Genomic DNA, 27,344 nt, shown 5'->3' with positions numbered 1-27,344 from the left:
CTCCTACATGGATATCCAGGCTCTAAGGCTCTGGTAGCTGACCTCAGCTCTTCAGGAGAGCCCAGCCAGAGAAGTGAGTGAGCAGGAGTTGTTCCTATGATAACCCTAACACCAAGGAAGGCAAAAACCACAACTCAGAATTTCTCCAGCTTGGCTGAATTCCTAAAGGACTGGGAAGGGGAAACAGAATGGACAGACATCTCCCTAAACTATCAAAGCAGCATAGTAGTGGGTGGCTCAGGTATTGCCACTTGAACCTCTCATGGGACTCTAATACCTGGGGATGTATCAAGCCAGGCAGCAACAGCCAGAGCTGTACAGAGCCTGGCCCATGCACACCAAGGGCAGACTAACACAGGTACTGCCTGCTGCTCCTCCTGTGCAGCTCTCATCTCCCAGCAGACAGCACTGCAGCAGCAGAGAGGTGATGCTTTCAGCTGCTCCTCTTAGAATCAGATGGATCAGACATTTGCCTGTCACTAAGAGGTGTCTGTTAAACATTTTGGAATCCATTTCCTACATTTAATGATGGATTCAGCACATATCAGAAGGAAGAAAACCCAAGAAGCTAAATTAGTGCAATAGGCAGAGAAGCAGGCAGTGGTAGAGAAAAAACACCAATGTCACATGGACCAGGCACAGAAGAATGCTTTGTCAGGGGCCAAAACCAGCCAAATAATCTCAGCTCTCTTCTCCAGTGATATCGTAAGGCAGGAAGAATCAATCAGGCTTTCAAAACCCTACGACTATAAACAGTAAAGGACCTTACTCATCGTATCACTAATGGACAGCTTTGCACCGTGAGACAGCTTTTTAGTGAGACTTCTCAACCTCATTTTATGTGTATCAAAACATATCTTGGGATTCTGAGGACTTAGATTTACCTTCTCTGTTAACTCTGCTCCTGAGATCCTCGATGGAAAAGCACATCAAATGTTTGCTTGGGCTGTTACTGCCATCCTGGTTCAAATCTGGTACATGATGCCCATCTGAATATTGCTAATTCCCTGCTAAGACATGGACTGTACATCAAAAAACCCAAAGATTTCCCTCATGAAAACAGGAGAGAATTACTTTCATCCTCTTGTTCTAAAGAAGCTCGTTTCAGAGATGTAATTACTTAAATCTCATGTTTATGGCTTTATAGCTTGGACCTTCATTAAAAATGTAATTTATTACATGATACACTTGGTTTTAGACCCCTCTCTTTTGAGGAATGTACTTCTGGAAGCTGTTCATTCGTCCTGTGGAAGGCATAACTAACTGAATTTAGACATGGCCCGAAGTGATGGAGATGCAAGAGGACACTCGGATGCAACATCTGGTAGTTGTCAACACATCCACACAGTGCAACAGCACAGCCAAACAAACCTTAAGGCAGAATGATACTTTACATCTGACACTTCCCTGCAACGAGTCAACCACACATTGTACAGCTTCTGTCACTGCAGAAGCCAGGAAGAACCTTCCATCTCTCTCTTGTGTCTTCTTGTACAAAATGGTTTCAGCATTTCCTCCCTTCCCCCACTCTGGGAGCCAGTGTAGCCACAGATTCAATAAGCTGGTGACACACTGGTACTGAGGATGTCTCGGTTGCTGTACCACTCACACATATGGGGTTAAACAGGTTGCCAGATATGAAGCAAGATGAAATTCTCCCTCTCTGAAATGAGAGAGAACCAAGGGAAGTTTGTGCCTTTCCTCAGAAAGGTTATTATCTGACAGCACTCTCCATGCTCTCCCACCCAAGTTGCTCTCTTGTTCTGCACAGATGCAGAACGACAGCAATGCTCCCAATAGCTGCTCCTGGAGCATACAGTGTTTCCTGTGATCTCTGTGGGTATTAAAGCTTTAATAATAGTCTTGAAGGTGCCCCATGGCTTTCAGGGGAATGAGGCAGATAATAACTGTGTGTCCTTCTGTGTTAAATACCTGTTTCCTGTCACCTATGATTGATGGATAATGATACAATAGCCCACTCAGGTATGCCAGCCCCCATTTTCCACTGTAATCACATTTCATTTCTACTCAAGAACATTAACAGGCCAATTTCAGTCAAATGGAAACAGAAATTCCTAAATACAAGTTGCTGTCTGTCACAGCTTTGATCTTGCATACTTGAACCTGAAATATCTGAATTTAGTCTTTAACCTGTGTGAGTCTCACACCCTGAGCAGAAAATGGCAGAATTCAAGGTACTCTTTTTGAATGCACCCCAATTCAGGGTAGTCAAACTTCTGTGATTTACACTGAAAAGGTCTGACACAAACTCAGCTGGGAAGAAAACGGACTAAAATACCCACCTGAAAAGAATCCCATCTCTCTCACACTGCCACAACCAGTCATGCAAAAAACCTGCCTAGTTTCTGCAGAAAAGCAGGCAGATCATTGCTCTTCTAAGAGAAGGAAACAGTGCTTCTGCCTTCCATAACCCCAGGGACTGTGCAGTTTGATTTTTTCTTTTTTTCTGCTTCTAGACTCAACCTTTTACCTTGTTCCAGCAGTCCAACATCAGCAGCGCACCAAGGAAAAGCAACTGCCACTGAGATAGCATGAAAGCACCAACAGTTCTGATGCTGAAGTGAACAAAAACGACTCATCAACTGGAAACTGCAACAACGTTTTGCTACTTATCAAAACAGTCCAGATGGAGTCTTAGCACTATAATCTGGCTCATATGCTTATAAAACATATCTGGTGTTCCCCTTGAGGTTGCTGGGATTGGGCTGAGAAGGATTGCTGTCTCTTTCACAGTGACAGGTCTTGTGCAAACCATTATGGCAAAAACGTGACAGTAAAATGGTCTTTGCTCTGGAAAGAAAAGTTATGGTCTGCTCGTCAAGACACTTATTCATGTAAACTGAACCCCTACAGACACTTCCCTCTCACTGCCTCTGTGTCTCCTTTAAGTAACTTCAGTCATATCATCAGCACCATCCACTTCCAAGAGTACAGAGGGAATGTCTGAGAGTGTGTCTGCAGTTCTCTTAGTCACCAACTTACTTAAAGGACAACTTCAAAAGCATCAAAGCAAATTAGTGGCATGACTCCTGCTCACTTTCATATAGGAGCTTGATCAAGGGATTTTACATCTTAATCCAAAACCACCTTCTGACCATGTACACAGTCTATCAAGTGTTGCAACGCACTATCTGTCCTACAGCTGATTTCCCACCCTCCTCTGAAGTGCTTTCATGCTACAATGATAAACACCTTCCAAATGGTTACACAAGAATATATTTAAGGTTTCTACAGATCTTCACAGCTCAAAACATACAATCTGTGGGTAAGAGCAGCCAGCAGAAAAGCAATGTTCTTTATTTTAAGGTGAAACTGCACCTACACATATCATTAACACCTTAGGAGGGGAGGACCTGATAGCTACACACACAGGGTGGCATCTACAGCCTGTGGATGCATCCAAAGACTACTTCAAATGCTTTCTATCTCAAGGCAAAATCTCACCTACAACTGAATTCAAAGGATGAGTGTGCCAGATGCTATGTTCAGTGATGGAAATCACTCCCCATGCTGACAATGACTTGATTCAAAGCTATTTCTTAGGTGTTGCTCTACCAATGAGTGCTCTAAAATACAACTTCAGTCCTATGGAAGGGGAGAGAAGCCTTATCTGTGGTACACATTGCCCTTCACGTTCACAAGCTAAAGTTTTCAAGCACCTCCATTTTTACAACAGCCACACTGAGCACGACCAAAGGTCCAGATTCCCAACAGTAGTTCCTCATTTGGAGCCACCAGTGTAGGAAGGATCCATCCTCACACACCTATAGATGTTGCACAGCAGTGTGTGGTACCCAACAAGAGTGAGTGATGCTCTGAAACTACCTGCATATCAATCACATCACACAATCAATCAACCAGAGAGGACTGGACACTCATCCTGGCAACCACTTGTGGATCAAGGCATTTAAACAGCTTTCAGGAAATCACAATTATTCCTGAACGTTTGCCAGCTCAAGCTCCTGGCATTGTAAACAGAACATCTACCCCAACAACAAAACACTCGATTAACAAGGCATTTGGGATCTACAGGGAAAGAATGGCTATTTCAAGATATATCATCACCCAGATTACTTCATGTCAATCAGCAAGAAAATCCCAACAAGCCCAGAACCAGAACATAAATGCCCAGGAGCTAAAGTGACAGCAGTTTCATTTTAAAGAAGGGTAGGGGGGATGCTTTATGTGGAACAACCTATTTATACAGCAATCCAAGTGAACTTCAGCACACAGAAGATATAATTCTGCAATATACAGCAATATTTGTGTCCTCAGATAACCCTGCAGGGCCATACATCCCCAACAGCAACCCAAGGTACTGAGGAAGTCCTGCTTACACATCTGCTGCATGTTCCACGCAGCTCACCCAGAAGCTATCCTTTGGGACAATCCCATTACAGAGCAGTACTTCAGCAGCAAACACATGCAATCCTTATCACATGGGTAAGGCAAGGCTGAAGGAAAAAAGGAGGAAGGAAATACGATTCTATGATTTTGGAATAAGAGCAGGGAGATAGAGGGACATGGCAAGCTGGAATCACACAAGTAAGGCAAGAGGATGCAGCTTCACAACTCCTCCAGTTAAAAGTGCACTTATTTTAAGATACGTTGGTTAGTGTGGTTTGTGTCCTGAAGCAAGGAAGGACAGAGCTGCCAAGAAGGCTGTAAGTTTTTCATCTGGGTAAGGATAGAAAAAACACATTGATGGGCAGCTACCACTGGCTGAAGGAAGAGTGTGTGAAGTCTTTGGCAGAAGATCTCTTACGATCTCCTCGTGCCAACGGAAGAGAGACTAAGAGGATTCACACAGCTTGAACAGTTGAGATGACAGAAGAAGTTGAGATGACAGGAGAGAAGAAGGTCCAGATAAGTATTTTGAGCACTGGAATTTTCTGGCTGCTACATTTTACAACAAAAGGCATGCTCCTCTGCACAAGGAAGGTCTCTGTGGCACACAGAGTCAGTTCTTCCGAACAGAAAAGCAGACAGTGCACTCACTGTAACACCCCAGCAGGATATACACAGGTACACTCACACCCCCAGCCCTGTCACAGGCCATCACAGGCAGATCCAACTGCTTATTCACAGGCAAGCCTCTGCCCAGCACCAGGAGCCTCCCCTGCAGCCTTCCCCATGGAGCTCAGGGGCTTACGACTCCAATTACATGACGGAACCATGCAGTGATTAGTGAGACACAAGCGGCAACGAACAAATGATTGACTCAACATGTCAAGCCTCAGTGATCTAAACCAGCAGGAGCTCATGACAACGTCACACACTGAATCAGACACAAAAAACCACCCCAAAGCAGCTCTGCTATCTGGAAATCCACTCATCTGATTACAAGGTAGCACAGGTCACTTGGGTCAGAACAATTTCTCCACAACATGTACATTTCCCAAAGCATTTGGATGTTTACAGGCATTTGGATGTTTACAGAAGAAACCGTTCCTGGGTACAAGCTTTACCCCTCTCTATACACACATTGCAAGTGGAAGACTCCAAAAGCTAACTGTAGAAATGCACACTGACAAAAGCAGGGCAGGTTTAACAGGGAAAAAACCAGATGTGTGCTAACAGTACATCCTGAGCAAAATCCACACCTCACATACAAGAAGAAAAGCAGATCACGTCAGCTGGTAATCCAAGGAGGACATATCAGAAGCCAGGCACTCATAGGCTAACATGCAAACACATTTCAGTGTATTTGTGGACACACTCCATTGTCACCACCACCCTCAAATGCAGGTTAAAGCTAAAGAGATGGAGTGACATTGTCAAGCCAGTAAATGATGGATAACAGACAGCTCAAGTGAAAATACACTTGAGGCTGGTGTTATCTTCCATTGCATGGGGGGATTTTGCAGACTCTAGAAAAAAATGTCAGCCTCCACAACTTGGCATATCCTACCAAAAGGAAAACAATTTTGATGCTTGGACACACGTTTTCTCTTACAAACTGCACCACAGTCCTTGCACCACTGGGTTCAAACAACACTCCAAGGCTACACCAGCGCAGATGCACTCTGCAGATAACCACAGGCTCCTGTGGTATTTCACTGGGAAGCCACACACAGTTGTGACTGGTTATCATGAATGTTTTCAGGACAGAAAGTCCTAGGCTGTGCCTGTTTGTCACAGCATCTTGTGGATTTTAACACCAACAGCTACAGTGAAAATCCTGCTATGCTTGATCTGTACCAGAAGCTGTGTTCACACTCAAGGCAGGAAAGCACTGATGTGAATGGATAAAAGGGGACGGGCTCAGAGCAGGAGAAACGCATGGCTGATGCTTCCAGTTGCACAGTGGTGGAATGTGCTCAAATAAAGCATAAAATAGCCCTCTCCAGTAAGAAACAAGCAGGGAATCAAGGTATCACTGTGCTCAGTGAGCTGAACCAGGATGGCAAAGCATGGCAGGGAAAACCACTCTCTGCTACATGCCAGCCTCAGTGCAGGGAGGCACAGGAGCAAGACTTGGAACAACGGCTCTAGCACAGGTTTGGAGACCTCCACAATAGCTTACAAAGTATATATTTTTCCAAGTTCACACTATAGCTCTCCCATTTTTGCCTTCTTAAGAAACAGGAGGAAAAGATTACGAATACATTACTTACTAGCAACAAAAGTTAGGAAATACTAAAGCTGTCAGAGTTGCCAGGTTTGAGGCCTGAGAGGATTTGGAGACAATACTATGAGTAGTCAAGACTAAGTAATCATTTACTATTAAGCTTAAAAAACCCTTCTGCTTCCATAGGTATAACAACCAGCTCTACTTCAGTGAAAACAGTAAATATCCAGGCAGCAGAGACAGGCTTTCTCATTTCTTCTTCACTTGCCTTTATGATACATGACAGCACATGAAGGGTATTTCACTTCCCACCTGATTTTCTTGCACTCAGTAACAAGCTAATTATGTGTGTTTGTTCTACAGATGAAGGAGGAGTACAGAGACCCCAACACATATGGAGAACAAGAGCCATAGGATGTATTCCCAAAGCTGCCTCCAAGAAGCCTACCTGGTGTCCCCAGACATAAACACCACCCCAGCAGGGCAAACACCGAGCCTGAATGCAGAGAAAATGCAGTAGGACAAACATCATACCTCACTACAACCTTTCAAAAATGAGAATAAAGGAGGGAGAAAATATTTAAGAGAAATCACATGACTTAGCAGGCAGAAACCCCATTTTCCATTCAAAATACCTGTCTCTCCCTGAAGAAAAAACAGCTCATCACAGACAGAAAAGAGGTCTCTCATACAAGTCAAATGACAGCCAACTTGTAACAAAAGACCAACAGAAGCACCACCAATCATCAGGCTGCACCAAGGGCTAAGCTGGGTTCTGCCAAACGATTCAACAGCCCATCTGCCCTACCAGGGCAAAGGGCTTCCTGAGGACAGTGGGAGAGCTCAGCCAAACCTGCACCCAACACCTCTGCACTACCACTAACAGAATCCATCACGTTTCACATGTTAGATGGGACCTTTGAGCTGTAATAAATCACCAAACCAGCAATCAACAAAGTAATTAATAAGGGGGGCATTTAGGTTACTTTAGCTGCAGCAATTAATACAAGTGGAATGAAACTCTCCTACAAAATTAGGGCAACACAGAAGATGGATGTTTCCTTAGCACAAGGTAGTCAAAAGGAAGGCCCCTGAAATCTCAGCGGCCACATACACAGAGTTTGTGAATAGAGGGAGTTGGACCTGGTAAATCTGTAGACAGCAAATTTGGGGATGATCTTGAGCACATGCTGGTCTGTGCAGAGTAAAACAAAAGGATTCCAGAATATAGCAATTATAAATGATAGGGATGTAGTGAACTGTTCTTCAGGCAGGGGCAGTTAAACAGGCACTAACCAGCATCAAAAAAACCTTATCTCTGCAGAAGCTATTTATTGCCAGCCTACAGATGACTGAGAAACAGGCAGGTTGACTAGTGAGGGACTGGGATGTCACTGTGGGCTGACACTGTTTTGCTATTTATGCGCTCACAAGCGATGGAATTTGACAAGGACAGCTGATAACCTTCTGAAAATAACTGAACTATCAAGAACCTACATCTCAGCTAACACAGGTTTTGCATCTTGTAAAAATGCAGATTAATTCTCAATCTAAGGAGATGATCTTACAGTTCTACTCTGGAAGATATTAAAATGGGTTATCATCTAAGGACAACTGGGCTTTTACTGAGAACTTAGAAGTTACGTCCTTCCCTTGTGACAGGTCAGATACAAATCTTACTGCTTCTTGTGTTCTTTTCTTTAAATGTAAATAATCAGAGGGCCTTTTTTTTCATGTTCAATCAAGGGCAATTTAGAGAAGTTAAGCTATGTGGGGCAATGCACAGGTTACACCTCTCCTGATCAAAGTCATAGCTTGGGTCACCCCAAAAAGTATGTTTTGTGCTTCACTAATTACAAACTACCATAGTTCAACTAGAACATAGTGAAGATTGGCATGTGGAGGCTTTGGAGATGATCCCTTCCAACCACCCTATCTTCCAGGTCTCTGTGTGCACAGTGAGTTACTGGGCACCACTAGGCGCTCGGTTCAGCTTAAGAGCTGGTGTTTACTGTAGCCATGGAACAAACCTGATCAAGTCAAACGCCTGCCCAAGTACACAGGGATGCTCCAAATGGGAGAAGGGGCACAGGAAGCATCAACAGCAGGAAAAAGAGGAACTCTCAAATTCCCAGGCATTTGGGAACTGCTCTGGTGTAGGGAGACAGGATTTCATGGGAGCAGAATTGTGGACAGAATATGGAGAGGCATTTGCTTAACAGGAGCATCATCCATAATTACAGATTCCCCAGTGAAGACAAAATCAATTGGGAATTGTAGCAAGACTGAAGGGGAAATAAAAGTTGTCACTGATGGTAAAAGTAATAAGTCTGGAGCCTCTTCTCTCTGTGCTCCCCACCAGCCCCTGGTGGGAATGTGCCAGGCTCTTTCCCAGCAACAGAATTATTCCTGTAAAACATTTCTGTAAGTTGCAATACCTCTGTAACTGAAAATAGAGGCAAATGTGAGCGCTTAGTGGGACCTTTGAAACCCCAGCTGTGAAGACTCATTAACTGTAAGTACATTTTTGCAGATGTACAGCTCTGAATCTGACTCATGACTCTCCTCCCATGACAGCAAGACTTGGGATTCAGGTAAAAAAGCTTTAGATAATTGATCTGGATTCTTACTCAGGCAAATTAGAAGGAAAAAGGCAGCAGTGAAGAGACTTAAGGGATCTAGTGAAGGAAGGGGGATCATTCACTTAGTGTTTTTACTTGAGTGATCCATCACCTGCCGTTCCAAGGCACGGGGAGGGTGATGCACAATGAGAATATCTGTTTTATCTAACAAATTTTATGCATCTTGCTCTTGTATGGTGGACAACAGCTCTAGTCTCAAACACCAGGTCAGAGTAAAAGCTCTCCTCCTGCACTTACTAACTGGGGGTTTAAGACATGGGCTGGAAACAATCAGATTTACCAGGCACAACTGCATGTAGGGTAGGCCTCATGTCTGCAGCTCCAGCTTGCCAAAGGACAGCAGAGATATGGGGGAGACACACAATTAAGGATCTCTCCCACACACAAGGCATATGGAAAGGCAAAGCCTGCAAGTCCTGGTTGACTCAGAGCTGCATACCAGAGGCCTCACCTACAGTCACATGTGTATGTGTGTGCACGCACAACCGGGGGTGGCACTGAATGCCAGCTGAGCTCCTTCCGACTGGCTCTGTGTGAGTACAAAAGCAGCAGGGCCAAAACCTGCACTGGGAGTCTGTCAGCCACCAGCCTCTGACTTGAGCCAGTGCACTGACACATACCAGGGAGGAGGGCAGACTGTGTCCAGCAGCTCTTTCCCACTGGCCTTTCTAAGCCTTTTACAAGCTTCTGGAAACAACCTTTAAGCCGCAGTGTTGTGCATTATACAAGAACAGACCTTCCCTTGCATGGTTCAAAAAAACCACCTCATTGCCTTTCCACCACCCCACCAAAAATAGCTTTTAAAATCTTCTAGCAGCATTGACCGAAGTGTAAAGCAACCTGGTTGGCTTCCATGCATCCGATGGCCTCTTCCAAGAGTGAAAACTCCACGCAGACATAGCCATAGTCGTAACCTGGGGACAGCATTTAAATACAGACGGGAGTCATGTTAGTGCCTTGTCATAAAGAAAGCCACATCAAATATTGCACTTTCCCTTTCCCTCCAATGACAAACCCTCTAATCACCACCCCTCTACTCCAGAATGAAAAGGAGAGAAAGCAAGGACTAGCTGGCTGATGATTAACTGTGCAGTTTATCATGAATGTTAATAGTACAGTGTTCCCACTTCCCCTTGCACAACCCAGTGACAGGCACACCCTTCCTTAGGGCAAGAAGTAATTGCTTTGTTGTTTTTTTAAAGGCACAGTGATTTTCCATTGCTAGTTTCATGTTTTGTGCTACCTTGGAGGCAGTGCTCTCCAAAGCAAGGGCTGATAAGTCATTCTGAAGTACCTCGCTGCAAATGTATTTTACACGAGCAGCCAGCATTTTAATGGGGTAATATTTCAGAAAGAACTAACACGATTCTTTTGCCTTTGCTATTTTTCTTCCAACACCTGCTTACTTTTGAAGTTCAATCCCTTGTGTTATGAAAAAGTGCAATGGAGCAGGAATGAGAACTTCAGCTTTCTCATTTTGGTGTAGATGTTATTGCACACGTAACAAGAGGGTATGGGAGTTGAAATTTAGAGCCAAGGAACCAGAGAGCCTTTACTCTTCTCACTCCTCGGAAAGACGTCATCTCAGTCAGCGACAGAAGGGACTCACTGATTCACCTGTGTACTCCAGCTACCTCTGCTCACACATTATGTCCCACAGAAAAGTGCACGGTGAACACTACAGAAGCTCAGAGCATCCTAAGAGCCATCCTTGATGTTGAAACCATCTCCAAGTACCAATGCACTAAGGAACAACCTAAAGTCATAACCTCACCCTTCACATGACAAGGCCACCTCACTCCAAAACAGTGCTTTCCAGATGACCACGGGCTGAGATGCCTCTACAGGGAAAAACAGCCAGAGGAAAGGCTTGGTTTCCTCCTCCTGCTGTTCTTTTGGCTCGTTGAGACTGAGAGGAAAGCCAGTCAGGGTGTAGATTGTACCATTTTAGGCACCTAGTTGTCCTGGTGGAGAGCTTGTCTCCTCTCCTAAAGATGCACATCTCAACACCAGTATCTCCAAGCCAGGTATGTATCTGGTTCCTATTGCTTCAGCACCTCACATTCCACGGGAAGGTAACCACACATAGTTCTTTCAGGCAAGGCATCCCAGGCTGCTGGAAAACAGCCTCTGCCTCCCCCAGGCCTTTGTCAAAGAACACTTGCTGCACTCTCCAACATTTCCTTCTTTGTTTCTTTGCTATCTTTTACTTAACCACACCAGAGGCAAGACCATACAAAACTGTTTCATCACTGATTTGGGATTTTTTCATCCTGGGAGCTCTTAGCACACTATTCTAACAGCATAGTCCTGGACCTTGCACACTTGCCTTTTCAATGAGACTCCAATTGGAGTCTAGCTCCTCTTCTACCTCACACGGGAATTTATTCCCCTTCTGCATATTATTTCAGCCAATACAACTACACCAGAGGGAAATTTATCAACCTGGGTGCTTTTCAGCTCACTGAAGGATGCAGGCCAGCAGCATGCCATCTGTGGTGGAATGCAGCTAAAGGCACTCAATATTCTTACATGAAGTGGGCACCTGGAACTAGAGGTACAATTTCAGCTGGCAGGATCGACAGAACCAAATTCAGCCAGCTGTTCCCATAGCATCCATCTCTGCAGTTCCAGCCACACCAAATCACATTTTGAAAATGAAGCAGTTCTCTCTGCAGAAGAGAGCTGCTCTCCAGGAGCAGTGCTGCCCCTTGCTGGGAGGCTGTTTTGCATTCTGGGCAGACACCTCTGCCACTTCACCGCACAGTGTGCGGGCTCACACGCTACATTTTGAAGTCTTACTCAAATCTAGAGCTCCAGAGTCACTTGTTTTCCCTCTCCTGTTTTGAAAAGGGCTAGGTGAATGATATTTTTCAGCCTGTAAGGCTCCTGACTTGCCTTCATGGAGAGGATTTTTGCAAGCTGCTGTAATCAGCAGGGCAGGACCAGAATGCTACCTTATCTCCCTGTGCATGTAAAGCAGTGGGTCTCCTGGCAGACAAAACCAAGACTGCAGAAGTTTTCACTCTATTTGCTCTACAATGAGAGGCAGTTTACACAGTCCTCAGGAAGTGAACGAGTGGTTTAGACATGGATTTAATCCAGCATGACACAATGCTGAATGTTATACACAGATACAAAAGCTGAGGCACTTGAAGGAATGTGTGCTATAGGATCACTCCAAACATCACATGGAGACAGTGAAGAGGAAAACCAGCACATTTCTTTCTCCTTCTGCACTTTCTTACCTCTGCCCTCCCCCACAAAACTCCACCTCCCCCTAAACAAGCAGAGCTGCAGTAACAAGTAAAATGAGAACCAAAGCAAAAAACTGTGGCTCCATATCCTGCCCAAAAGCTTCAGGCCAGATGTTCAGCTCTTGCGGTGAGGTTGCAGAGGGATGCAGCCTTCTGCAATTCACGACGAGCTGTCCCTGCACAGCCAGCACCGAGGCGCTGATGCAAGCAGGGGGCAGCGCGGAGCTGCTGCTCTGCTCCAAACTGCCGACCAAGCTCTGCCGGGGCTTCACACTGCCCAGCCCCTCAGATCCAGCCCTTTCGCAAAGACCTGACAAGCAGGCTCAGTATGTGAGAATCAGAAAGTATCCTTGGATGGTAGGTACCCCTGCCCTGCCCCCTGCACCCAGCCCCACCAGAGCATCCCTCCATTTTAGACCAGGATGGAAAGGCCACTGAAATGGAGGCCTGTGGAACAACAGTGCTGCTACAGAGAACCTTCAAAACACAACATTTGCTGTTTTTTTCCCATGATCTGCAATAATCCACTACCCAGAGCACAACACTTGAAACAAAACCAAGTGACTCGAGGCTGCTTCTTAATGGGAAGCTGCTACAGAGACTCCTGCACCAACTGTTATGTCTCTTCCCTGCCTCCTCCGTAGGGCAGGTTCCACTCTCTGTGCAGCTCCTGCTGAGCTTGCATAGTGTTGGCTGCACATCCTTAGCTCCAAAGCCCTCACACAAGTTTGCCTGTCAGAACTCAGCATTTCAGCTGCTGGAACCAGAAACAGGGCAAGGAGTTTTGACAGAGGCACAGGGCCAGGCACCTAATGGCACAAATTGGTTCAACAGGCACCCCCTGGTAAACTGTGAACAAAAGCTCAGACACACACTGGTATTCTTCAGGTCATAAGAGTAAACCCAAAGCTATCAAACCGGCAAAGCAAAATCACTGCTGAAGACTACAGCATGTGGCTTTTTTTTTAAACTCAAAGTGGCTTAAATTCATATGCAAGGTTTCACAGGAAGACAGAAATCCTGGTATCTCCTTAATTTGATCCTTCAGTTACTGGTTAGTATAATACTACAGTTTCAGGATCCACAAAAGAGGAGAATGGAGTAAGAAGTGCTTTATGTTGTGGCAGAACTATACATGACCAACACAGACTCTGTTAAAAAGGAAATAAAACAGTATTTCCCCCCATGCTGCAGCATAGTTACATTGTCCAAATGAACTTTCCAACTTCCAAGGCTTGAACTCATCCACATTTTGGCCCTAGCACAGCCATACCACATGCATGTCCTCATCTCTCCCTGTGTTTTAAGTCACTGAGTCAAAGGACTTATTTATTTACCTTATGTAACTACTTCCTCTCCAGCTGTGCAGGTCTCCAATACCACAGGCTCTACAAGAAGGGTGAAAGGAGAGCAAAAGGAGAGCACAAGGAGAGCGTGCACATAAAACCCAGAGGAATTCTGTTTGCCCTTAAGTGCTTCCATGTATACACAGTCCTCTACGGCTGTTCCCCAAGCATGCAGTTGTTTTGTGCACTAAAAATGGGTACAATTGCTTAATATTTGGGAGCAGGAACATATTTAGAGCTCCAGGAAGCTGCTTTGCAAACATTTGAATACCGAATGTTTTGCCTCTGAAAGAGGTTATCTCTTAGTGAAGTGAATTTTGACAGCAGAGAGCAGGTCCCTTGTTAGCAGGACACGCTTTGGCTAAAAATCTTGAAAGCCTGACTTTAAACTACTGTTCTTTGGCTTCAGATAGAAAGATCAAAGACTTGGGACTTAAAATAAAACTTGTTTCTATACACACACAGTTTCTACTGAACATCTGACACATAGCAATGTGTTACTTCATGATAGTTTGTTATGTCAAAGATCTAAATAAAGGAAAACCATAATGTAGTTCTGCTAGGGGCTGTGAGCAGTGTGAAGATATCAAAAAAACCTCTCTGGAATTTTAGGAGGCCAAGTGAAAAGGTGACATTAAGTACAGCAGCTCTGCCTATGCCAAACCAAGGATACTTTTGGAAGGGAGTCATGACGGCAAGATGACAAAGGTGTCCAATTTGAGGTGATCCAGCTCCTGCATTCACATTACTGCCTGCCCCTACAAGCTTAAGGCATTAGGTAACCTTATCACGGAATTGTTTAGGTTGAAAAAAGCCTTTGAGTCCAGCCATTAACCCAGCACTGCCACATCCACCACTATGTCCCTCAGCACTACAGCTACACAGCTCTAAGTCCATGGTGAACCATCATCTGCCTTCTCAAAGACAACTGCCACAAAACCCATCTGCTATGGTACAGTATGAACATCTCTCTCCTCTGACCTGGAAGGTCAGAACTATTAAAGTAACTTTGTATATGAGATTCCCAAAAGACAATATGCTAAACTGGATGGCTGGACCGACTGTGAATGTGGTGTGCAAGTCCAACAGCCTGAAGGCAGAAGATGATATTGATGGAGTCATCACAGGCAGAGAGCTTCTCATCAATCCCAACACCACTTCCCTTGTGTTTTTTTTTCCTGTAGGATGAGACAGAACTACCACAGCAGAAAAACATTTGCAGTTTGGGACACTTCGATGACTTGAGAGACAGCACACTGAAGCAGAGCCGTGGCCAGTCTCCTGAAGGAAGGACATTCTTGCTGCACGATCTCTCCAGAGATACCATGGCACAGCAGAGGGCAGGTGAGGAAATCCTCATACAAAATTTCATCTATGTTAGACAAGAAAGTTCTATTGCTTTAAAACCAACTATGACATAAAGTATGGAGTGAATATAAAGGACTTCCACGTCCCTTGAAGGAACCTGCAGTCTTACACACTGATCTTTGTACAGCTAGGGTAGTGGAGAAGGAGATTTGCACACTGTTCTTGAAGAATCTGCTATTCCTTGGCCAACAGGAAGATCTACCTCATCTGTGGGAGATTTTGGCAATACATCCATTACCTCATTCACAAGTTTTTCTCTTTCCTCCAAGGAAAGATGCAGATGTAGGTCATTCATACTAAAGACTAAATACCACATCACAAGAAAACACTTGAAAACAGCAGGCTCTCTCTGTATCTTTACAGCATTACAGTGTACTATTACTAGCAGGCATAATACACTCAGTGCTTCCAAGAAGCCAGGGGCTCCTGTCCATGCATAGTAGTGACTGTATCTGTGCTTATGCAGCGAGGACGGGCAGCATCAGTGCCTTCTGTGCTGAGCAGAGACAATAAAGCTGTCCACACAGTCTGAAACCTTGGAGGACACCCCCGCAGCACAGCAAGGAAGGGTGCAATCTATCTGGGTGAACATGAGCTCAGAAGCCAAAAGTGAGAGCTCTCTTCATGCCAGCTGGTGGATTCTGAGCATCCGTAATTTGTCGGATCTCTTTACCGTGGAGATAAATTGGTCTTCAGAGCTACTAAAGCTAAAGAGCTGTACCAGAAAAGCTTGCTGCTGAATACTAAACAGGACAATCTGTAACAAGCTATATCCCCAATTCCTTTCAAAAGTTGAGCATCTACAAGCCACACCTGGCTGCTGGGAAAAGGCCTGTCACTTCCTACTGCCCCTCTGTATTAAAAAAAGTACACTCATGCACTTATTCATGACAGCACTGCACAAGAGAACGGCACTGAAACCACAGCATGTGAAACACAGCTGTATTCTGAAAGGTAGAGCACTGCAGTCCATCCTCCTCCCTCCATCCAGGAGAACAAGATGCAGAAAGGACCTGCCCAAGATGCCCTCAAAGGTGGATGCAGGCTGTTAAGCCTTCTTGGTCTGGACAGAGGGGAGTTTGTACACCAGCACTGAGGAGAGGAGGGAAAAACTCACAACACTAAAATCATACACACTGTAGGCTTTATTAAAGACAAAGTATTACATTATATTTGTACAGAAACTTGGAATCCAAGAAAGGCTGAGGCTATCACAAAACTCCATGAGAGGACTGGACGCTGCATACCTGCATAGTGTTGCAGACAGGAACTTGGTTTTAAAGTGCTGCTAATATGAACCTGGTGTCCAGAATATATGATGTCACTCAGCACAAACCACTCATAAAAGCAACCAAGGCAATAATGTCAGGACAATGTGAAAAGCCTTGAAGTTTTGTGCTGGAGATGCAAAAAAAGGTTATGGAGAGAAGGATTCTGGGTGTGAAAAAGGCTGTGAGCAGGTTTTGTGGGTGACTCTGTTCCCTTTTCTGTTGAATAGGCCTGAATAACCCTGAACCAAGGTTGACCACTATCACAAACACTGACTTAAAACAGATTTGTACTTCTTATTTCCTAAGCCACCACATCTCAGATAAGGAAAGACAGGCAAGAATGCCGTTTGCGTCCAAGAGACAATGCACCATTGCCCTGAAGTCAAGCAAGACTAGCCAAAAGCCTACTGCCCATTTAGCTGGGAAAACTGGCAAGGACTGCCATGGATGGCCATGGACTAATTCCAACTAAGAGGTTTCTCAGTCCTCACCAGGCTATTTTGGCTACAAACAAGAATCAATTGCTTCACACAGATCAGCACTGAAGATATTTCCCCAGTACTTGAAACGTGAGTCCCTGAAGGCTGAAGAACTCTGCTGATGAGCAGGTGATCTGGTCACACCTCAAGAGAAACTCCATATGTGCTACAGCCTCTTGTCAGCTTGTGGATGATCACTTCAGCTCTCAGCAAGTGCCTGAGCTGTGCATGCCCATATCTGTGGCTGACACAGAGGGGGCCACACAATCTTAACTGTGCAAGGCACTAAACACAGCAATAGGAGATAATTCTTCCTGTGGTGCATTAGCACCAGCATTGATGGTGAGCCAAGCTGTCTTCTGTATAAATAGCACAAAAGGCAAGGTGCAACCCTGCTCCACAGCATGTATTAGAGACATCTCACATTAACCCACAGCATGTTTAACTTCACTCTTTGTGGGATCTACTCATAATCAAACTCCACAGGGCCAGTTGTCAGCCCTCTTTGTGAGGAAGCCACTAGCTGGCCACAAATCCGTCCTTCAGAGGGCCTTGCTCCTGAAAGGAAACAAAAGGACTCAGTTTAGCACAGTTCTGCTGCTCACTTCCAGAAACATCCCCTCCCCATGTAGAGCAGCAGCTCAGCCCTCCAGCCCTACCTAAGGCACCCGTGGCATGCAGGAGCTGGGAGCAAGTCCAGTATTCACCAGCATTTCTGATCTCCAAGAGCATCACCAGCCCAAATCTCACCCATATACACAGCTCCAGTGAGGGAAGTAAGGCTCAGTTACATATGGGCCAGACAAATGCATAGCCATCCCTGCTACCACAACAGGAGCTCTGCTTTAAGAGTGAGGAGATCTCACTGCCTTGGGACATGATCCAGACACAGAAAATGGGGATGAACTTATCCCTAGTATGGGAAAACACCTTTTAAAGGTTTATCTAAGGGGTTTTATTAATATCTAACAGAGCATTCATGTGGCAGAGTTTAGTGAGAATAAGCAAGACAATCCAGCATCTTCTAGGACTTGGCTAAGTGAGTTTAACGAAGTGTGGGCTAAGGGAAGCAGTTTCAAGCACCACATAAGGGCCAAGTCTGGAAAAATGAAACAAAGTTCTACTGCATGAGCCACCTGTATCCATGTGGACATCCCCCTGTCCTCAAGCTTTATTGCCGGTCAGAGAGCTCCTCTCTGCTCCAGTCACCTCTGGATGCTCTGTTCATCAGGGGTGCAGGACTGTGATCCTACATCCCCATCCAGAGTCCCAAAGTGAATATTCAGAAGGGTCAGAAGAGGATTAACAAACCCTAATCTCCCCAATTTCAGAAGTGCTGCACTAATTTAGAGGGTACATAAAGGGGCTATAGTAGACCTCAGTGCTCCTTTGGACAGCAACCCACCTCACTTGGTCCATCCAGGCCTGCTTCACAGCGCTGCTCTCTACATGTGCTGCTCTCCGTCTCAGAGTGTCCATTCTCCACCAGGCTCTCCCAGCTCAGCAAAAGCTCCTCTCAGTTCCCCAGATGGTCTTGTAGAGCAAGCTAGAAAAGCCTAATGGGCTGCCAGCAATTTCACAGGCTTGCTTTCCCTGAACAGCTTTTCCCAACTGCTGGTACTAACCCTAACATGAATCCTGGTTGGAAAACACGTGTTCCAAGCTTGTCGCACCGCAGACTGCATCCAGGAGAACAATTTGAACAGAAGGCTCAAAGCAAGCTTCATGTTTTCACTTATTACTTGGACATCACTGCAGCATCTTTTAAGGGTGAACAACTCACGATGAGCAGCCCTTAAAGATAAAGATAGCTCTGTGTGCTCTTTTCCCCAGGGCATTGGTGTGTGTTCAGTCAAAGAATTCTGTGCACATCAGACACTCAAGATGGTATCTCAGACTTTGCTTATGTTTGGCATTACTCAGAAAAGTAAAGATAAAGCTTGGTGAGAATCAGACAGGAGATAAGTTTAAAATATGATCAAAATCAAAACCAGGACAAGGTGTGCTCATGTTAGATTCCTCAAGTCAAAAGGCATCAGTTTCAAGTTCCTGGCAGCCAGCACCAACGCAAACACACACACAGGAAAGGGAGAAGGACAGACACCACGCCACAAGCAGCCTGGTGCTGTTACACACTGCACTGACAGCTCCACAGAGGGAAGCCCACACTGTAAAAGCCACATGAAAACCTTAACTCCCATAAGCAGAGATAAATGGCCTCAGATGGGACAGGGAAAGCTCACAAGCCCTTACTGATATCTCTTCTCAGAGAGCTGCTGAGGAGACATCACCGCTCGCATCTACCAAAGCAGCAGCACATCCACGGCGCTGCCTCCCTGTGAGGCTCCAGGAGATACTGCAGGCTAAAGCAGCTGGTGGGCTTTGAGAAGATTCCACTATCACCTCAGGGTTTAATCTTTCTAATGATTAATGGAGCAGACGTGACCAAACACTCTTAAAAAGGCAAGCTGAAAGATGAGCAAACAAGCTAATGCAGTTATTTCTGCCAAGGCTTACCCATTCTGTTGGAAGAAGCCCTCTTCCTCAGACAAATGGATTTAATACTTTCAGTCTGAACATACAGGCATCGACTCAAGAATCTAACTGGTGGAAATTTCAAGTTAATACTGCGTAGGGTAATACTATAAAGTCTGACTTTGGTATTTTATCACTGTCTGTAAATATCTGCCTTCTTGATTTAAATAGAATTACTATGCCACTTCAAGTCTCTCCTTTCACTACATTCTTTCAAGTCTAGCCACCATTTCAGTCTGTGGGCTTCAGAGACAAAATAATCTAAGAATAAACAGCCTGAGTGCACAGCAAAACCACGCCAGGTATATTAAGAACAGCGTTCCACGCTCAGCACGACCTTCAATGAAATTGGCACGTACGTGGTATGTAAAAAGAAAAGCCTTTATAAAGAAGTTAAGCTGCCTTTTATAAGAAAAAGCAACCCTCTATTTTTCCCCCAAACCAGAAAATCTCGTGAAAGATCACAGAGTGGAATCATCATGTTGAAGCTGCTGAGATAAGCTTTATGATAAGCGCCGTCTTTTTGTGGAACTGAGCCGAACCTCACTTATTTCGAGTTAATTGTGTGTTATTTGTTATGGATGTTATTGTTCTTCAGCAGCTGCAGGCATTCTTCTCTCAAACACACTCCACATGCATACTCAGGATCAATGTTATTTTTAACATTTCTGGACAGCACTCAAATACACAACCCACTCAGACAGGCTCAGCACGCGCTCCTCTGAGCCAGGCTGCAGGCAGCCCGCTGAGTTGATGCAGCAATGCAGTCAGTGAGCCCAGGTATATCCCAGAGACAGCAGTGATCCCTGCAAGTTTGACTTTCATTCTTATGAATATTTACATACATACCCCATCCTGACAGCATTGTTTAGGCCCATGACTGGCCTCTAGTTTCAAAGAGGCTGAGCTTTTCAGAAGTGAATATGAATTCAGTTTCACACAGTACTCTACAGGATGACCTAACGTGAAAAGATGGGTTAAGTTCACTACAGCTTCCAGTTACTCAATTTCAAGTTGTTTTCACAATTCAGGAAGCTTGTATTGTCCTAGACATATCCATCTTGCATTAGAAGGATCAGAAAGCTGTTTAAATTAGCAGCTGCTTTTGCAGCCTCAGGATGTAACGCAAAACAAAGCCTTAGAGCACCCACATAACCCAGAACAAAGCCACACTGCTTAAATTACTGATGTTGACCAGACAGGGTTAAAAACCAGCTTTAAATAGCTCATCAAATACGAGCTAATTTTAACCTCAGTCTTTCTCTCCCCACAATTGCCAGAAAAACTTTTTAAAAAGCCAACTTCACAGCTGAGGAGTCAGACTGAAACAGAGTGCAGCTTTTGGAGAGACAGCAGAAACCTGCAACCCATATAGTATACGTGACCACCAGCAGACACTAAGGCTTCTGCACATCACTTCAGACACCGTCTCACCCCGAGTAGCCTCTGAAATGGGGAAGGAGGAGACAACACTTCTGTATTGAGATCAGTAAGTCCTTACACAGGATAAGAGACCTATGAAGAGATTCCCAGCTCAAGTTGATTTATTACTGAAAAGTGATGTGCTTCAGAAAAACAACAACTGACAAGTCACACCAGCACAGGCACAAAAATGAGTCTGTTGCAATTATTGGGCTGCAGTCGTCACACAAGTGACGACAACCATGCTACCCTGTGCTTAGGAAAGAGGAAAGGAAACAAGAACTGTGTTCCTTAAGCCCTGCTTGTTGGGCCAGACCAGATTATATGACACAGGGGTGGTGTTTAGTTCAAAGGTTCATGAGGAGGTTGTGAAACCTCCTTTGACAGCTTCCAGAAACAAAAATATACTTGAGAAATACCCAATTGCCCCAGTTTCTCTCTCCAGCTACTGAACACATAGAAAGCCTTTATATAATGTAATGACACTAAGAACTCCAGCTGCTTCACATGCAACTCATACTGGTAATGAGGAAAAGCACTGATGAAGGTAGAAGCCTCTGCATTCCCAGGTTTAATAAATAAATAAATGCCAGTTTGAAGGTATTTCCTACCAGCATTATCCAAACCAATCCCCAGGACTCACCCTGCATTTCCTACCATCGCACATCTTTGTTCCAGTACAACTTTCTCACAAAGCAGCCTTGTAAAATATTTCTTTCTTCAGAATCCTATACAATACTGATCAGAAGTACAGCAAGATTTTATTCTTGGAGTGAAGAGGAGCATCCAGACCCAGTACTGGGATATTTGCTTATAAAACTTACTCTTTTTTTTAACCTGTCTTCATATCTAAGAAGGGTAAGAGTTTCGTGTTACTGAAGGAGAAATGTTAGGATGCATCAGTTTTCCTGAGGACACTGTTTGTGCAGGACATGTTCCACAGTAAGGTCATCTCAGAAACAAGACATAGAACAATCCAAAAGGATTTAACAACAACTTTTAAAATCTATAGAGGAATCAACCTGCTGTCCCATGTCAGCATTGGCTTTACTCTTGATGGCTATTAGAACAGCCTTACTGTTTTTCCTGCTGCTCCTACACCTCTCTAGAGTCACCAGGACTCATGCATTACCTCTGAAGTAGCAGTGAGCACAGCCATCAGTTTTGAAGACAAGAGGACAAACTACAAAACTCAGTGGGTATTTTCATTTGAAATTACCTGCAATTAGAGTACCAAAGGCTTTAACCAAACTGCTTAAGTGAGCATCAGTTTGTAAACTGGAAACTAGAAGCAATGGAAAAGCCATTCTCACCTGAACTGTAATCCTTCAGTCGCAAGTCCTTCACGGGCGTCCCGTCGGGCCCTCGGAAAGCGTTGAGGATCTGCAGGGAAACCAAGATCCTCTTCAGTCTCCAAAAAGCAAACCTCAGGAAGTGAAGCACTTGCTAACATACATTTCTCTCTCCTCAGGATTATTTTCTTTCTAGGCTAACTCTGGTACAAACTGACACGTTTTGCTGATTAAGTTCCAGCAGTGGCTGAGAACTTTTTATTGAGTTTTGGAAGTATTTTCGGGCTTTGCTTCAATAAGTGACCATCATTTATACCCCAATTCAACTGCACAAAGCTTTATTACCCTGGTTTCAGTCAGACAGTTCACCTCTGACCCTTATTTAAGGTCAGAAATGTCTTAATTGCCTTTAACAGTGACTATTCCATGTCTTATCATCCCCTGAAGGTCAAAGTTTCTCCCACGAGCTCTCCAGTATCGAGCCTCAGAAGCTCTGGTTATCACAGCTAACTCTAACAAAAACTGTGGCACATAGGAGTTCTCGCATCTAGAACTTACACCAAAAAACTCCATCCTAATTCAAAGTGGAAGCTTTTAGAAAGAAGCTTCTTGCACCTTGTAGCCTGGATTATTTTAGGGGTTTTCACTAAAATCAGCAGTAGCAGTAGATGTCTTTTCCATATTTATAAGATCTCATTTAAGTAATTGCAAGTAACTAAGAAGGAACAAGTTCACTGAGACACTACATGCCTTCTGAGCCCAAAATATAACAACAAAGCAATAGCAGTATTTGGCACACACAAAGCAGTGACAGCAGTAAGGCACATCAAAAAGAGTCCGGAGTTGAGGCTTTTAGCCAACAACACCCCACAAGCACCTGCAGACAAACTCTTTGCTTCCAGACTCCCAAAACCCAGAATAATCAGATAAAAGACAACATTTTGCAATGACTTCTAAATCTGGATTTTCCCTGGGGAGCTGAACTACATTTAACCAGGCTTAAAAATGGTGCTTTTAGAAACCTTTGACAGACGTTTTTGGATTAAAATCACCCCACTTACATCATCCTTTGTGGCAGTTTCAGGCACTCCTCCGAGCCGAATGAGCTTGCTTGGCTTCACGTATTTGGGACAGGTCCGGTAATCTTGGTCCTTGAGTTCACACAATCGAGATGGTTTTTAGAAATGAGAGATGCCAGCTCACAAGATACATAAACAGTAACAAAATTAAGCATGGTGTAATTCAAAGGCAAAGGCCTGTAAGCAGAGTGTCTCAAATCTTTGACCACAGCACTGTTTAAGGTTCAGAGAGCTTTGAAGGACTACTATTGCTACCTTCACATGCTCTTTGAGCTGTACAATGAGATCTAGGCCCAGGAAAACAAAATGAGCAAATCCCCTTCTCTCTGCTTTCCAGCACATGAGATTCGAATTCCACAGTAATTATTAACCCACTAGTTACAGTCACCTTCAGATTTCAAAGTTAACTCTGAACGAAAAAGATGCACACGTGAGAACAACTGTACTGTTCCACACAGATCCACTCAAGCCAGGAGCTTCTCTCTGGTAGTGCTCATAAACCATGTCCAGGAGAAAACAACAAAACAAGGTCTTTTATACAATAGTTCCCCTCCAACATCCTCCCTCTTTTCAACCTGGGGACTTTCTGTACCAAATCTGGTTTTACATATTTAGCAATTCTCAATTGCCAAACTGCCTTTCTCTTGAGAAGACAGTATTTCTGAGACAGAAAGGGCTCCTGTTACAACAACCCGGAGCATGAGGGTGACCTCATGCTTAGTGGATGTCAGGAGGCTGGGACATCCCTTTTTTCTATGGTATCTAGCAACAGGACAAGGGGTGATGGGATGAAGCTGGAACACAAACAGTTCCATTTAAACATAAAAAAACCCCTATTTCAGTGTGAGGTGAGGGAGCCCTGGCCCAAGCTGCCCAGGGAGGATGTGGAGGCTTCTTGGAGGTCTTTAAGACCCGCCTGGACGTGTTCCTGTGTGACCTGATCTAGGTGGAACCTGCTTTGGCAGGGGGGTTGGACTGGATGATCTCTAAAGGTCCCTTCCAATCCCTACCATTCTGTGATTCTATGACTTCAGAGAAGGAGAGTGAATTAGGACAGAACTGAACTGATGGGATTTGAATGGAAGACTCCTTCCCAGCTCCTTCTGTTCTTTGGCCAACAGCTGTTTAACAGAAACATCAACTCACAAAACCACATACCTGAAGGCTCTTATAGGGCCTAGAATCTTTGCTGGGTTTTCCTTCTGAAAAGGACTTGCCATGTTCATAATCAAACATTTGATTCCCTGGCAGCCGGTGATCCACATCACGATATTCAATCTTCCGGTAGTCAGTATCTTGCCTTCCAAGGAAATCCAGGTCACCTTCACCCTTTAACCCAAGATCAGAATCGGATCTTTGCTGCTCCCCCCCAGAAAGCTGCTGCTGTTGCTGTGTGTTAGCAAAGGTCTGAGGTTGCTCCTCTTGGTCCTGAAGAGTAGGAAGAGGTCCACAGCTATTTTGGAAATTGTGCGAAGTGTCATCTTCAAGTCCCAGTCCGAGGGATTCCTCTTCTCTGGCTGATGCTTCTGAATGTTGAAATTCTCCTTTTTGGCTACCAAAGGGAGTTCTATCTAGACCAAGTGCAGGCTCCTCTCTCTTGCTGGTGCTTAAACCAGAGCCCTCTCTTTCTGCTAAAGGTACAGTAGATTGGTTGCGCCTAAAATCTGCCAGGCTTTGATCCACGGGAGGCATTTCCCTATCTGTAAAGTCCATAGGAGGAGCCACATCTCTGCTCCTAAAATCCTGATCAGACCGGGACCTGTGCCTATTTCTGAAGTCTGATGACGATGCATTTCTGTTTCTGAAGTCCAAATCAGAAGTGCCCACACCCCTGAAGTCCAAATCGGGTACATCCCTATTTCTGAAGTCTGAATAGGAATGCTCTCTGCCCCTGTAGTCTAACTCAGACACATCTCTTGCCCTAAAGTCAGCATGAGACCCATCTCTCCCTCTGAAGTCTAGGTCAAAAGACCCCCTTCCCCTGAAGTCTGGTGGAGGTTCATCTCTGCCCCTGTAATCCATGTTATGTGCTTCCCTATCCCTGTAGTTCATCCGGAACGTCTCCCTGTTCCTGTAGTCCACTGAAGGAACATTCCCCCCTCTGAAGTCCATAGGTGGCCCTTCTCTCTCCCGGAAGTCTCCAGGGTACATATCCCTGCCCCTATACTCAGAAGAGGGTGGCTCCCTACCTCTGAAATCCATCTGAGACTCATCCCTGCCCTGGAAGTCAGGTGGTGGAAAATCTCTACCCCTGAAATCATGGTGCCCCTCCCCACCTCTGAAGTCACTACGTGGTCCATCTCTAGCTCCAAAGCTGAAAGAAGGTTCCTCTCTGTTGGCAAACTGAGGATTGAGGAGGCCTGTGAGTGCCTGGATATCAAAAGGAAGTGATTCTCTGCCAGAGAAGTTGCCAGAGTGTCTTTCTTGAGCAAGACTATCAAGGGAAGGAGGATATTCCCTGTTCCACCCGGGAGCAAACCTTTCTTCTTGGCTCCCACTGTAGAAATAAAGACAGTATTATTCATAACGTGCTTAGAGTCTGAAATAAACACAGCAGCACATTCTTCTCTAAACTTTTATAGAGTTGTGTAACAGTCTAAGATCCGCAGAAGATATTGATGTTTGGCAGTTTAAGATGAGGCAGCATACGACAGATGTGAGAAAGTAAACTTGGGTGCTCCCATTTCAGCACAATTTCCAGAAGCACTCAACAGGGAATACCTGCAATATTAATGGGTTAATGATGGTAGCAATCCACATAGTCCTGCACTGCACACAGCTCTGCAGCTGTTCAAGGTTCCACCAGCTGGTGTGGTTGGTTGTTAGCATCACCAGCACTCGTCTGTGAGGAACCACTCGAGCAGAAGCTCTCTGGCCAGGGTTACAAACAGCTAACTCACCACGGCATCCTGAGGCACACAAATGCAGAGGTTACCAAACATGCTGTAGCAACATACTACAGAGATTCGTTTGATGCTTCCTTGTGCTGGAGTCTAAACTGGCAAATCACTGAAAGCTCTCAGTTCAGAATTTGAGGATGCCTCACAGGAACACGTCAACAAGTAAGGTTCCAGGTGATCTGTGCCTCCAGACTGGCTGTCTCACACCAACACTACAGCTCTGAGCTCTCCCCAGATCTGCATAAAACCATTCAGGAAGAGGTTTCCTCTTAAGATAGCTTCTCAAAATCCATTGAGGGGGTTTTTTTGGAGAAGGAGCTCCCTCATTTTCCATCTAAGGGAGGCTCCAACACATTTTTGAAAAAAATAGAATAAAATATCACCATGTTTTAAACCACCACCAAGTGCTACCCAAATCAGTGGGTACTTTCTTAGCAACTACAGCAAGTCGTGTTCTTCCTTGAGTGTCTCTACACAATCACTCCCCAACAGAAAGCAAGGTGACAGCTACACAGCTAATCAAGCCACAGACACATTCCCTAAGCTACGTGTCCCTCTTTCACCACCATGCAGAACAGTAACTACAACTCAGTTCAAGGTTACAATTCCCCTCCCAATACAGTGAAGAATTATGCCAAAAAAATACACTTTAAAATCAGCAGAGCAGCACTACTGATATTATCACAAGTCACAGTCACGCTCCTATCAAAACTGTTAAGATATGTTCTGGAGGACACCGGTTTTCGTAGCTCAAATGTCATCAGCTTTCTCACATCACAAATGACATCACAGTTGGACAATTGTTTGACATGTTCTTATTGTTGAAACCTAAGGTATGCTGTGAGGAAGTACCTTTATCACACTGAAACTCAAGTAACTTAGGGGACATGTGAGCAAAAGATGAAGGAATTATGCACAAAAGAAGAAAATTCTAGCTTGCAGTGCTTTGGGTTTGGGTGTTTTTTTTAAACCCAGAGCCCTCTTGCAACACAGGGCCTAGTGACAACCAGAGGAATATAAACTAAGAAAAATACCATGCTGTGCAGGTCCAGTTGCACACAAATCTTTTAAACAGTTCCAGTGATATTCAAAACTGTCTTATGGAGGAGCACGGCCAAGAACACGGGGATATTTGATTTACTGAACCTCATGGGGAGAGCT

The 27,344-nt window shown here is 44.7% G+C and overlaps 1 protein-coding gene across 4 annotated transcripts in view; it reads right to left on the bottom strand.

Annotated features, from left to right (window-relative positions):
• The window catches only part of RBM6 (RNA binding motif protein 6), a 58,215-nt gene that overhangs the window by 25,634 nt on the left and 5,237 nt on the right, over positions 1-27,344 (bottom strand). For all 4 annotated transcript variants that reach the window (XM_062008517.1, XM_062008518.1, XM_062008516.1 and 1 more), the window contains exons 3-6: positions 24,442-25,780; positions 23,266-23,355; positions 22,226-22,295; positions 10,075-10,148 (exon numbers count right to left, since the gene is read on the bottom strand). In XM_062008517.1, the coding sequence (XP_061864501.1) occupies positions 10,075-10,148; positions 22,226-22,295; positions 23,266-23,355; positions 24,442-25,780 (1,573 nt within the window). The remainder of the gene's footprint in view (positions 1-10,074; positions 10,149-22,225; positions 22,296-23,265; positions 23,356-24,441; positions 25,781-27,344) is intronic.

Source organism: Colius striatus, chromosome 15, assembly GCF_028858725.1.
Source record: "Colius striatus isolate bColStr4 chromosome 15, bColStr4.1.hap1, whole genome shotgun sequence".
In the NCBI taxonomy this organism is placed as follows: Eukaryota; Metazoa; Chordata; class Aves; order Coliiformes; family Coliidae; genus Colius; species Colius striatus.
This window is presented reverse-complemented; position numbering and strand designations above follow the sequence as displayed.